This window comes from Excalfactoria chinensis, chromosome 11 (genome assembly GCF_039878825.1).
Source record: "Excalfactoria chinensis isolate bCotChi1 chromosome 11, bCotChi1.hap2, whole genome shotgun sequence".
NCBI classification, from domain to species: Eukaryota; Metazoa; Chordata; class Aves; order Galliformes; family Phasianidae; genus Excalfactoria; species Excalfactoria chinensis.
In genome coordinates, this window is record NC_092835.1 from 15,820,104 (window position 1) to 15,834,824 (window position 14,721).

Here is a 14,721-nt window from a genome sequence, read left to right on the forward strand (position 1 = left end):
TGAGAGGAAAACTCCCTTCTGCGGTGCTGCCTGCAGGAAGCGCCTCTACCTGCTTTCAGTTCTGCGCGATCCCGGCGAGCGCGCCTGGGGGCTTCAATAGGGGCTGAGCGCTTCTACCCCCCCCACCCCTGGGCCCTCTCCTCCTCCACTTCTGAGTTCCAAACCTGGAAAGTTAGCACGTGTACTTCCTAAAGCACAACGTGTGTCGCAGCTTTGAAATCCTCCAAACGAAAACCGTCACCTGCTTCTAATTAATTGCAGTTGTGAACGTTGCTGTGTACGAATTGAGCCATCAGTGCCAAAGTTTACGTGTAACAAAAGGTGTAATGCAGCACAGGATTTCCTTAGTGGATAGCGCTGGCAGAAAGCACTTTGCAGTTTAGGCCCTATCCTCTATAAGCTGAATCCTTTTGGTCTTCAGAAAGTGTATCTAAGATGATCCACAACACAGAAAGCCCTGTGCTGTCCATAGAAAATGGCTGGATTAAGGACTATTCCCTTGGTGTTATCAAGATGGGCAGTTTTTCCTCCATCTCTTTTCTGTTTCACAGGTGAGACCCTACGATGGTAAATCACCACCTGGGTTAGCTACCACCGAAATGCTGCTCTAGGCATTTCTGCTGGGTGGCAGCAGTAGGAGAATCCATAATGTTAGGGGCCATGAACATTTTCAGAGACAGTCAAGCTTAAATTTATCTTAAAGCAGAAATAACCAAAAAGCCTCTAAAATGCTCTGATTCTGCTGTTATTTTTTTCTATTACCAGCACTAATGAATTTCTAATAATTTTTAGAGGGCAAATATTCCAAGTTACACATGTCTTAATTTATTTGTTTAAATAGATTTTTAGTTTATCATTCATTATCAGTGCTGGGGTGAAATATATTTTCCAGTGACCAAAAAATGGTGCTGCTGCTAAGCCACACCTAACACAGGGAAAATGCAGAACTGGACATTTAACCATGAATATCCAGTGGATTTTAATATTAACATCTCACTTTCTTTCCTTCTTTTAATACATTAGCTTTAGAACTGGGCAGTTCTTTATGCTGTCTTAAAGCCTTATGAAGTTATGGACCCAGTTTGGCAGATGCCAATTCGCATGCTAAAAGTATCACTATTTACATTTATTTCAGTGAAAGTAAACTACAATTTAAGGATACTATCTTGGAATTCAAACTTACAAGCATTTACCTGGTGGAGCCCACACGGAGAACCTCACAGCGCACAGGTGCAGCTCAGTGCACTTTACAAGGCAGCTGTTAAATGGCTTTCAGCTGTTGTCTCTGCTGCTCATGTGCAGCTGAAAAGCAGTCCTGATGATAGATCATGGCTGTAAAAGGGGCAAATTCCCAAATACATGGAAGTGAAAACTTTAATCTTTAACATACACGTACTTATGTAATAAGAATAAATTCAGCAGTGTGTTTTCTGGCACTGCTGAATTCATACAACAGCTGTATTTCCTTCCATCAAGGCATGCCTAGGAGTCCTTGGTACAGTAAGCTCCTTTTGGTTGGATATGCTGGCGATGAAGCAGCTTAACAGCCTGTTAATTGTGTGTGGGATGATTTTTATCCCTTTGTAAGAACCATAAAAATATATTTATTTCAAGTGCTCCACTTATGCCAACCTATTGCTCCTGTTCCAAATGCATGTATAGCACAGAGGTGTCTGGGGAAAGGTAGCATCTGTACATGTGAATGAGAACATAAGTTTTAGCTGCTCACAGGAAAAAAGTGCTGCATTTAGCCACAAGTCTGGCACAATGCAACTACCTCCACAAAGGTGCCATTTCAAAGCCTTAACATGAAACTACTTCATACAAAATTATTGGATTTGTATGGAAAACTAAATACTTCATACGTCCTTAGGCAGCTTGACATATATGCTTACAGGCATCTGTGAACTGGCACAAAGAATGCCAGCACCTCTGCACCTGTCTTATAGGATCTAACATGAGTTAAATTAAAAAGAATATAAAAAATGAATATAATTTACTTGAGCAACATGTCATGTTAAGGAAACCCTATTCATATCAATGCCAAACACCTTGATACACTTCAAGCTTGGGAATTGTCTTCCCATTCCCCTCCACCCATAACTCTGCCACGTTATTGATTTTAAAAATGCAGAGGAATGACATCGCATGTCTCCAGAGAACTGCAACAGGATCCACTTCCTGAAGCACCATGTGGTACAAGCACTGTACACTGAGCATTAGCAAAGTTAATCTGTAACCAAGATCTTGTTGAAATAAAGAGTTTATGGCTCACCTTTAGCTTTAATCCTGGCAGTCGTGTTTATAGACGTCCTTGTTCGTAGGCTCCACGCAAGGATAATGTCTTGGATGGAGAATAAAAGTTTTGAAGATGAAGATTCGTCTTTATCCAAGTTTAGCATTTTATTTCTTATTTTTCATTTCTTTTTTATAACAAAACAAAACTGAAAAATAAAACTGCCTTAGGTTACATGAGAAAGCTAAAGAAGCTCATTTATATATGGTGCTTGAAGTGGATAAATCTGTGACAATGTCATTCTTACTACACATGCTCCTCCCTGAGTTCCATAAATAGAAACAAAGAGAAAACAAAAACAAGTCTCACTTTTACTACAATAGTATTAAAAACACCACTGACTGGATGCTCTGACCACTGAAGTCTTTTTGAGGCAGCCAAATAAGAAGAGGATGAAACTTACAGACATGAGATACAGAGTGATACTCTTGCTACATTCAGATCTACAGCAAAACTTGGATTATCTTTCAGAGTAGCTAAAAGTCAGTCCTCTGTTCCAAACCTGTACATCAAAAAGTTATTTGTCTACCTTCCTTGTTTCCAACTCATCAGTTAAAAGGGAGACAGTGATAATGAATCTTGTAAAATAGCTTGAAATGCCTTGAGAAATGTGAACTATCAAGTCAGGTCTAACTTCAAAATTGGTCATGCTTAGACTGTGGACAAAATGACCTCCAAAGATCTCTTCTAGCCAAAATCATTCTGTTTCTGAGAAACCAAGGAGCTAAATGAGATAAGTATGGACTCTTGTTTATTTGCACAATAGTAACAGAATTTTTTTCTGTGTGCCTCAGCCTCTCCAAGATGAATTGGCAGGGAAATGTCATCTATAAGCAAACATGAAAAGACATTCAGGAGCCAATCAGTTCTCAGCTCCTAGATGAGATTATAAGAAACTGTGGCAACTTTTTCTGAAGGAGGAGGTTACTGTGACTCCTGAAACATAAACCTGTATGTTAAGAATTTTTTGGCATCCTTTCTTCAACAGCAAATGAGTGGGAAAGGGCATGGGAAGAACTGCTTAGCAGTGTTCTTTGATGGCTGTCCAGATGTTTTGAGAGATCTGATTTTTTGGTCTGCCAGGTAGGTCTATAATGATTGTAAATGTAGTGTAGAGGCCTCAAAATAATTCCCGTTGGGATAATCATAAAAGCTTGGTAATATGCAAAACTGTGTCAGAAAGGTGGTTTCTGATGGATTGGTACCTGGATTAGTCTCACCAAGCCGTACCAAAAGCATTCACTTACAGTCCTGCACCAGCTGGAACTTAATTTCTTTTGACTCAAACTAAAATGTAGAATTGATGACTAGGCTACACAAATCAAAAATGAAATTGCTTTTCCTATTATTTTACATAGCTTCTCTCCTTTATGGGCTGACAATCAATCCGGTGTCCTAATCCTCCAAAAGCTGTATTCATACTCAGCTCCCATTTAATTCCAATGAGCAGATGTATGATGTTGAGTTTCTGCAGACTGCAGGCTTCTGAAGACCAAAGTTCTATTTTTCTATGAAATTTATGGGTGGACCAAATGTACGTGCATAGTACTGTCCTTCACTAATATTATTATAGACTTACACTAAGGTTACCAGTTTAAACAATTACACAGTAAATTTAGATTTTTGTCTCATTGGAAATCACGTTTCCCTTCAAATAAATATTTAAACAGTTTTCTGGAATTGGAATCATTGCAATGTTAGCAGGTAGGGCCCCCTGGAAGTCCTCCTGTCCAACACTGCGGTCAGGGCTGGACTATGTCAGCACCAGACTGAACCTACCAATGCTTTATCCAGGTGAGTCCTGAAAAACTCCAAGGACAATGATTCCAAACCTCCAGGAATAACCTGCTCCAACACTGCAACTACGTTGCTGATGAGAAATTTTTTCCTACTGGCCAATCTGATCTTTCAAATAATTCACTGAGACTAGTTGAGACAGGACCTTTAAGCTGAGGTAAATTAGACAAGCCATGTGATAGGATTTCTGTTACCTAATGAGATGAATATGCAAGTACTTCCTGAACTGCATTACTTGTGACTGAAAATTCACTTTCTGTAAAGCTTTATTGCCCCTAAAATCTGCCCAAATAAATTCTCATTGCAATCAGTAACATTTTTGATAGAAAAATTCAGCAGAAGATATTATTTCTTAGGCAAATTAATATTTTTGTCTTAGATCAAGACACAAACTGTGCATTCTTTATTTGGCCACTGAAAGTATACAGCACTTTACATATCTGCCAGTGTGACACTGCAAACAGCAGTAAAAAAACAGATTTTATGTGAGTTGTTACTTCAGCTATAATGCAAAAGAAAAGCCACCACCAACTTCCTTGCTGCCAACACCACCATCACAAATTAGTGTAGAGAGGCACATATACTGATAACTTAAACTGCAATAGCTACAAGCCAGAATATTAACTTTCATTCTCTTCTGTTTAAATGCAATGTAACACAACAATCCTATCATTGTTATAAACAGTAACATTTTAAATGTCTTCACGTGCTTAAAGTTCAACAGGATAAACTTTATATTCTGTTGCAAAAAGATCAGGCGGTTAGCTCCTCCTAGGAGAAAATAAGAATGACCTGATGTCTCCATTAGACATTTTATTTGGGGCACTTTATGCTTTACTTTCAAAGGCCCAGCTATAAGAAAGGACAAGAAATGCAGTATTCCTTCAACTTTTTACAAGAGATTTTTCCTATTTCTTCCTTCAATGAAAGGATGTTGCTCAACCCATCACATACCTCATACAAACACTTTCACACTGTAGGTAAGGGAAGTTCTCAGAAATTCACCGAAACATGACATCAGCCAAAGCTATTGGAAACAAGGCTTTTCAACTCCAATTACCTTGCATGCAAACATAAAACACAATATGACAGCATATGAAATGTAGATGTTACTATCCACATCAGAACATCGTGCTATACACTGCTCTCACATACTCAGAGGTGATAATCAATTCTGCAAGAAAGCGGAGATGAAAGAATTCATCAAGTGAACTCAAAAGACTTTACACTGTAAGTTCAAATGCTCACTGAAAAACGAGACCAAATTGCACAACTGATGATGACTTAATACAAGTTACATTTTCTCAGGCTTTACTGACAACTTGATACCAGCCTCATAAGAGAACCTTGGCAGAGAACAGTAACATGTATAGCTTTGGCTTTTTTTTAATTGTACCACAAGCCCTCAGTTGACTTAAAACACCGATAAAAATGAGGGTGTGTTCCTATAATGTTTAATTCCCATTCGACTCAGCTGCTCTGATATCTGTTTCTTCATTATAATTTAATTAAACTTATTCCACACGAAGATATGCTAATGCACATCTTTTTCTCACCAAAGAATAAACAGAAGTAAAACATAAATGCAAAACTTAAGCAAAACTTAAACAGCTGATGAATCACTTAAGCTTTAAGGGTAATTCACTGATGAATTTTGTATAATATACTGATGAATACAGCTATGTGCATCCAAACTAGACACCATAGGCCAGCTGTCATTTAGTGGCTTCTTGATCTTTCATCTTCATTAGGATTATTTTGTTCCAGTCAACTTCATCACCAATTACCACATGGGACACAGGGATTTCAAGCATGCTCTGCATCCTATCACATCCATCCTCAAGAATGGAACAATCTTTTCCAGGAAATCAAGTCTCTTACACAACTTTTGTATTTTGGTTTTGACTGTCTTGTATTGAAAGCACACAGTCTTAGACTTCTCTGACTAGTTATTAACAGAGTAGCAGAATTAACATGTCATTTTACTTCTACTCTATCATTTATAACTTAGTAAGACAACGACAGTTTTTGCATGTATCCCACTTTCTTCTACAGTACCTTTAGATGCAATTGCTTGCATGGATGACCCTAGTTAATACTGAGTTGTATTATATACTTACGAGATATAGTCATCAGATTGTCACTCAAATAAATGTTATTGCTTCCATTTAACAAATCATCCGTTCATTTTAACCTCTGAGTACGGATAAGCAAATACCATTGTTCCTTTGTCTTGATCACAGATTTTATTGCGCAGTGAAATAAATGATGGAAGTAAGATAGCAGTGGCCTTAATATATCGAATTGCCATTAAAGTGATGTGAATTTCTGAGAAGAAGCATTGTCAATTACACATACTGCAGTATGCAAATGTATTCAGGAATATATAGACAACATACCACGCATTCATATGTAAACAACAGCACTAAATATGTTCTTCCCTTTTGCGTACTGTAGAAATTTTTAATTTAAGATGTCATCCGATGCAAGTCAGTCCATTTTATCACTTAATAAGCACAGAATTGCTTTATAAACATAGATAATAAGTAAGCACATGGCATGCAGGTGAAATGAGTTCTGCCCTTTCTCTTCCCACTTTGTTGGAGTTGTGATAAACTGCTCTGACAGAGCTGTTTTATAAGTGCCAGTACTACCACACCTCCTTTCCACTGCCCTCTGTTAATGTGGCACACCCTTGTTTGACAGGAAATATCACTTTGTGTTCAGTCTTTCTTTGGTTTTCTCAAGTAACTACTCCAAGAGCAGTGTGACACAGTTATAATGCATTAAGATTTTGTCTTTTTTATACATAATTGTATGGTGGTAAGGAAAAGGGAAAGAGCCCTCGGGCACTCAGAAGAGAAAATTGCCTGGCACAACCTGGGAGTGGCTATGCAGTCAGTAGAGTCAATGTACTGATAATACTCTAGGATAAGTAGATGTCTGGGATATCACTTGGACTTACCATCATTCAGCTGCTGCTTCCCATTGTCCAGTGCTTTACCTTATGTGAGTGGGGAGACTGACAAGGCCCATCTCCTTGTCCACGGTCTACCAGCTGGTTTTGGCCTCTCCTCTGTTTCTGTTTGATTTTTTTTGTTGCTTGTTTTTTTGCTTGTTTGTTTGTTTTTCCCAGATAGATTAAATCCTTATATGCACTATAAAAAAAAAACAAAAAACAAAAAACAAAAAAATATACCTGCACTAAAGAAGCAGAAATAGGAGCTGACTGGTCTGCCATAATACGTGACAAACTGTGCCCTAAAGCTGTGGGTTTTGTCATAAAAGATGTCTGAGATAAATCCCAGTTTCAGGCATGCCTTGTTCATCCATCCTCAGTTATTCATTCTAATCCCACCTTTGCTGTCCCCCCCCATCTTTCAGAGCTACTATCTGTGGGGCTGCACCCTGAACTGACTTTGAAATAGCAATCCTGACTCAGAAAGCTGTATACAATTCATTTAAAACTGGTTTTAACTGTTCTGTTCTGTTTGAAACAACACACAAACTCAGTTTGGATGCATATTCTTTAAGATGAATCCATTCCCTCATTTGGTTCAGAGGTTGGTCCCACACATAGTTATCCTGGCAAAAAGAAGTGACTCATGGGAACAGGAAAATATGGAGGGTACTAATGTATTAGAGTATTATGAATCCATGACCTTAAGGCACATGAAGTCTTTGTGTGGCCAGTAACTACTGAACACCTGCAGCTGTCACTAAAGGCAGACAGACTGGCTATCACTGTAATCTGTTACAGTGAGTCATGTTGGGTAGCACTTTACACCTACTTAGGACAGACATAAATTGTAAGACTGTGAAGATCAGATCTGGTCTCTTCAGATCTTTGGATTACTTTCTATGTGGATAGGAACCCATGTCTGATGATGTATCTACGGTAGGAAAAAGCATGTTTTTGCGGTGTCAAATTTTGTCGGAGGCAAAACCATCTTTAAATTCTTGCCAGCAGATGAAAGCACTAGCAACCTGCCTCACCAGTGCAATTTAAGTTTATGCTCTTCAACTTTATTCCCTGGGAAGACAAACATGAGAAAGGTGTAGATTCTGTTTAGTACTGTGTTCTGCTCTGTACCTCTCACTTTCAGATGAGCTGTTCTGTATAGGATGAGAATTTTAGTAAATGATACAAGGCTTCTCCCTGAAATCACATTTTTGTGACTATATAAATTTAACCTTGTTTTCTCACATCTTGCAAAAACTGACTTTTCAAAACATTCCTTTGCACTAGCACTGAGAGCACTGAAAGACATAATGCATCCAACCCCTGTGAATCTGCTGGATGCAGGGAAATAAGGTGGAGCTCACCACCTACAATCAAAGATTAGCTGCTTTAATCAAAGAGACAGCTTGCATTCTCAGCTTTTGATTTCCACAAAGCTTGTTTGTTTTACTTAAGGCTAGTTTACTACACCCCTGTTACCATGGAATTGCTAGGGAGCTAAGCCACACCTTTATGAACATACTCAGCACTTCCTGCACAGAACAGCCTTAAGAGCAGTCTCATACATGCCAAAGAGATAATTGGAAGGAAAAGAGCATGAATGACTACATCTTAAGGTCTTGGCTAGCTGGCAAAGCCATTGCATGTCACCTGTGTGCTCTTATAAAATAGTTCACATAAGGTTTTGGGGAAGTGTTTGCTGAGAGATGTATTTTTTCAAATAAATTTGTACTTAGGATATTGATAATATGTTTCCTACCCTTTCATCAGTCTGAATCCAGCTCTTCTGCTGGTGGCTGCTTTGTGACTGGAAGAAAACAAATGGTGGGTTCCTCTCAAGTCCTTCTGGGCAATATGTAGTCTGCATTACAGTAATGGTAGACTGACAGGATGAGGGTTCCAACAGACAGGATGAGGGTTCATTACACGGAAACAACCCTCCTCCTCTCAGTACTTTGTGGTATTATTGCTAGTTTACTTACATCCTCCTTTTTCTGGTTCACCTGCAATTTGAATTATATCAAAATATGTGCTCGTTCTGACTGATGTTTAGTACTTAAATGAAGCTAAGGATTTTTTGTTACATTGTAAAGACATAATTTTTAAAATATATATTCAGAACCACAAAAATCAAAGCACAAAACTTTCTGCTGAAACTTAGGCTGCCTAAAGTTGCGTAAATGATGACGATGAATCACCCCAGTTGTTTCACAGATTCTTCCTTTAACCTTCCCTTTGACTGAGGATATAAAACCATCTTTCATTTTATTGACACTGTATACTGGAAATAGGCTAGCAGTAGAGTCTGTGCAACAGTAAAGAAAAGAATAATTACATATAAAAGACTGGGACATCAGATCATTATTTCTTAGAGTTCTGGTAACATGCTACAGATGACAGTAGCTGCAAATGCTTGGGTGGATAGTAATGATGACTTATACGGTAGTTATTAGCACAGCAGTAAGGTAGAATACATGAAAGCAATCGTATTCTGTGAGAATACAATCACTATCATCCAGTTCATGGGCATAAAGTATTTCAAAATCACAACAGGTAAAAGAAACAACAGAAAATCAACAGTATTATCATGCAAAATTCCTTCATAATTCCTTAAAACAGGAAAATATTTACAGACAGCACCAGAAAATTAAAAATTACACCATTACTATGATTATTCTCTTGCTACTATTAGGATTAAACCTGCATTATACATTACCATGATAGAGGCTCAAAAGTAATAGGAAAAGATTTGCACTTTGAGTTACCATTTGGTTCCACAGGCCTAAAAGCAGTATAGACATGCTGAGCATCCTGGGACGTTAATTGCTTGAAAACAACATCATTCTCTACCCCCATATAGTCACAATGTACTACTGAGAATTGGCAGAGAAGAGGTTGTAAACATACATAGACTGGAACAAAATTAGTGAATATAAAGTAACAGCCAGTTTCATTTATTTGTGCAGTTTATCTGTAGTAGCAACCAAAGCCCCAGTATGCAATCAGCCCAGGCAATTGGGGGTGGAGATATGTAGTCTACAGCCCTGCAAAGATGTCATATGAAGCAATACTCTGGGATTAGCAGTCTTTCTCAAGACTGGGCTCAAAGGGATTTACAAATCACTGTATACACAGTCATGGAGCAATTTCTTCATTGTTGTATGGGCAATATGCTGCATAAGGCAGAAAAGTGGTGGTTTTTTTTTTTTTGTGCTCTCAAGTAGAATAGAAGACATCCCTTTCTTAATAGAATCTTAATGGACTTGTAACACAAATTAAGCAGGCAGGATTATACAGTCTACAAAAACATTAAACCTGTTTCAGGGAAAGGGATAATTAAGGCAACAGTTCTATAAGTCAGACCCACAGGTTTCTAATTCTTGGCAACAAACATTCATTGTCATGTGCTGTTATTTATTATCAGATTTACTTTCCATTGTTCATTTCTTTCCACACTGCAATCAAAGCTAGATTGGAAGCTTGTCACATCTCAACAGTGGCATTTGCTTAGCTTTGTGCATGATGGCTTACGCAATGGATGAGGAATACTGAAGCAAGGGATGTTTAGGAAAAAAACCTTAAAACTGCATCACTGAGTGAGACAGTAAATTCTAAGACTGTGCTTTATATATGAAGTTTGGGGATCTGTATCTTCTACAGCTAAGAGAGAAAGGATAAAAAAGACATGCAAAGCTAATTAAAGTCAATTTCAAACACTTCAATGGCATCAACCTTGAATTCTAAAGAAGGAAAAATGTAAAAGTTCTATTTTCTAATCTATTTCCTAGAGCAAAAATTTCAACAACATAATGTTAGCATTTAGATTGCAAGTTGATCGAAGACATCTTAGAATCATAGGTTAGAAAAGACGTCTGAGATCAAGTGTAACTGTTAACCCATCGCTATCATGCCCATACTACATACAGTACATGATCATACACATGGAGCTTTGCTTATATATCCTTCTTCATTCCTTACCTTTGTGCTCCCCCACAGTCTGAGGGAAAGGCAGACCCATTATCTGTCCCCTTTTAGCCTTTCTGGCTTCCTAAAAAACTTCCTTTAGTTTCTATTTTTTCTACACTTTCTCTCAAGCACCTGAAAATGCAGAATGTAAACTCAGCATACAGCAACACAATGATCACAAGTCTGTACATACCACAGTTTCCCACAATAATAGTGAAAATAAAATGACAAGTATAAATTGAATACATATTAAATGCACTGTTTAGGACACATAGTACAACCTGTCACTCCACTCCAATGAAGGAAGGTGACACTCCATGAAACACTGTCTTGATGGAATGAAATTCACACCTGCTACAGTGTCATTATATATTTAATATTTACTTACTTTATTTGAACATGATTTTTCTACCAGCAGTACGTAGGAGTGTTCTTGGTTATGGTTTTTTTTTTCCCCCATAATGTTTGCCTAGGAAACAAACACTCCTTCCATTCAGAATGCACCTTCAGGAAACATTTCCTCCTTTCCTATCAGCAATACTTTTATGTTAAGAAGCATCACTCTGATATGACTATTCTTATGCAATAGTTGCTCCTGATGTAGTCCTTGTTTTCCTCTTAGACTGAGCTATTGCTACATACTCAACACAATGTTGTACCTAAAAAATATAAAAAATAGAAAGGAATTCATATCAGTACAGTAAGGAATATTCAAGAACAGTTTGAGCTACATTACTGAATTTTCAGCATCGCGTGAGATTTAGAATTAAACGAATATTTATTTTTATATGTTGATTATGACCTAAATAGCACTGTGTAGAATGGACATATATATTTTCATTATCTTCCTTTTTCTCTCATTTCTCCTCCCCATGTGTGCATACATGCATACATGCCCAGCATTGCCACAGTCATAGCCAAGAATGGCCACTTTGCTATTCTTGATACAACAGCAGGGGAACAGAAGAATTCCCTGTGAGGATCTGGGAGCTCAAAATATCTGCTCCTGGATCATGGCTGAATTTTCCCCAGGACATGCACAGATCCTGGATGAGATACACTTCACAGTCCTAGAAAAGACCAAGTATTTCTTACCACTGAAACTGTTGCTCAAGTAGAAGCTTGAGTGATGTGACCGATGTCAGTTTTGATGGCAGCATTCTGCACATAGCTATTCTCATGTGTTGGGGTCCATCTACTACTTCCTGCTAAGCAAACTCAATAGAAGTTGGCAGAAAAAAGATTCCGTATCACAGTCTTCAATAGTGCAAGGGTGCATTTCTGTTGAAATGTAAAGCAACAAAGGATTCCATTATTTTTAAATACATTAGCTATATTATAGTTACTGGACACCGGATCCATCTGAGAATGGATCAGGAGCATTGCTTCTGCTGTAGCACGTGCATTTTATTTTGCCATGGTAAGACATGCAATGAACACAGATATGAGGGTTATTCATAATAGTGAATTTCATTTTGAAGAACTCAAAACATCATGTCCTTTGTCCATTGCCCAGGTGCAGAACTGTGCTAATGGAACTGTCTTTCAACCTCTACATGACTATATATTGGCTTAGGAAGAGCTATGCTCTAAAAAGTTGAAATTAGAGAGCGAGACCTTTAAGTGGACATAATGTCATGATGCATTTGTGTTCCGCCATGAAACTGTGAACATCTTAAAAGAAATGCACTGGCAGATGGTGGTGGCATAGTATCCTGCACCAGTGCTCTGCAGTTAGTCTCACATTTCAATCAAATGGTAGGTGCTGTCATCTGAACCAAGACCTAATTATGGAACTCCTCCCATGGTCTCCTATTTAATTAAGAATTTATATTAATTTGTATGAAATAGAAAAATGTAACATTAAGTTGCACCTAGACTACTTCTGTTGTACCATTGGGCTAATCATACCCTATTCAGATTAGCAAAGTCAGCCTTCAGAGAATAACAACATGAAAATATTCTTGGCTTTGTTGGTTTTACAAAGAATAATGGAAGAAATCTCTGATCAACTGTCGCACATCCTTACCCTTCTGTTTCTCTTGCTTTGTTCAACTTTATTCTGATAATTCTCCTTAATGTCTTGTGAAGATGAATTCTACCCAATGATAAGACATCTGTATGTTCTCTGGATTTACTTTTTTTTCTCTGAAGACGTGTTTCAAAATAAGTAGCTGTATCTGAAAAATATAGGAGACGTTTAAACAGTAATGAGTCTCACACTTCATATGCACTACAAAGAAAACCACAAGATAATAGACATATCCAATTTTAAATATAAAATATGAATGTTTATATACATGTAATATTGACAGGTGGGAATCAGATACGAGACTTTCATAACATTGAGGTGATACACAGAAACCTTGAGGAGGCTGTGGATATTCTTTTCCCATTTGTAAGCATGCATTTTTGCTTATAGCCCACCCAGAACTTTGAAAGTCACCTTTGAAAATGTTCTTATACAGTGAATCCACAATACACTCAATCCAAGAGGACAAATGTACTCCTGCTGCAGATGCTCTGCTGAACGGATTGTCTCAATAAGGAGCATTTCAACTTGTTAGAGAAAGGCTGAGTCTTTTGTCTCCAGCCGTAGTTCTGAAAAAGGAAAGAGGAAAATTTACAGCCCATAGGAACAATCGTCATCATTAGTGTTTGTTAATAGAAACTTTATCACATATGGTAAACTGAAATGTCAATTTGTTTGCTCAGTTCACCTTTTATCATTAGTACATTAACCCCTATAGCTGAATGATGTGTCATCCTCTGCTTGAATGTTTTCTAATAATCAGGGTAATCAAGCTATGCTCTAGAAAGTGAACACAATTAATGACTTAATTCAGCTCTCACGTGATCTACAGCCAATCATTTTTCACAGTGTGAATTGTTTCTAGTTAATACAGACTATCTACAGAATATATACTAACATCTGGCCAGGCAAAGGCATTTCAAAGATCTGTTCAGCCTTAAAGTAAGGAAGAGGTTTCCAGACCTGCTACAGATTACTTTGAACAGTTTTGTCAGCCATAAAACACATCCCATTTACTCATCAGAGTTTCTAGCTATCATGGTCCTCAGACCAGGGCAGGTAAATGCAATCCAATTTATTTCAGTCATCATCTGGTTAGCTTTCAACAGCATACAAAGGTGTTTTATGACATCTCGGATAATTCTGGCCATACAGTGCTAGAGAGTACTGACATGATCCCTTCTGCTGGAAACTCCATACGACAGGAAACAAAAAGGTTATCAGGGATAGTAAATTAAGTATGCAGCACTGCCAAGAAAATGCTGAGCTGAGGTTTATTACTACCTTAGCAGTTTCTTATACTGATACATTGCTCTGCCACTTAGTGTGCGTGGTAAGATTACTGCAAACTTGGCTGAGGGTATTTACATCTAAGTATTACTTCATTGCACAATATTACTGAAGGAAACAAACATTAAGGGAGAAGTCACACCTAAATCTGAAGCCTGAATGGTTTGAGGAGGTATAAAAACAGGCTCACGTAATCATCTGCAAGTTTGACTTGAATTCTGAACTTTAATTCTCTTTAGGAAACCTTCAGTTTCACATTTTTCTTTTAAAGCAAAACTTTTCTTGAAGCTAAATATTACAGCTAAGCTGGTTTGACAGCTTGCCGCCAGAAGTGGGAGGCCCTTCTTATTTTCCCACTCTTTCCCAGCTTCATATTTC

General features: G+C 37.8%; 1 protein-coding gene and 1 long non-coding RNA gene across 4 annotated transcripts in view; both read right to left on the minus strand.

The window, feature by feature from the left end:
- The window catches only part of ESRP2 (epithelial splicing regulatory protein 2), a 48,424-nt gene extending 40,485 nt beyond the window's left edge, over positions 1 to 7,939 (minus strand). Inside the window, exons 1-3 of one of the 3 annotated variants that reach the window (XM_072346404.1) lie at positions 7,059 to 7,939; positions 2,276 to 2,444; positions 1,194 to 1,332 (exon numbers count right to left, since the gene is read on the minus strand). Coding sequence is in view for 1 of the 3 variants with exons in the window: in XM_072346402.1 (XP_072202503.1) it covers positions 1,184 to 1,189 (6 nt within the window). In the remaining 2 variants the exon portion in view is untranslated. Of the gene's footprint in view, positions 1 to 164; positions 290 to 1,183; positions 1,333 to 2,275; positions 2,445 to 7,058 lie in introns of those variants that run through there. The other 2 variants (XM_072346402.1, XM_072346406.1) reach the window with 2 other exon arrangements.
- A 2,326-nt stretch (positions 7,940 to 10,265) lies between these two features.
- LOC140257410 (uncharacterized) overlaps positions 10,266 to 14,721 on the minus strand; it is a 74,288-nt gene continuing 69,832 nt past the window's right edge. The window contains exons 5-8 of the long non-coding RNA XR_011905009.1: positions 13,468 to 13,622; positions 13,051 to 13,201; positions 12,117 to 12,302; positions 10,266 to 11,680 (exon numbers count right to left, since the gene is read on the minus strand). This is a non-coding gene — a long non-coding RNA (uncharacterized lncRNA). The remainder of the gene's footprint in view (positions 11,681 to 12,116; positions 12,303 to 13,050; positions 13,202 to 13,467; positions 13,623 to 14,721) is intronic.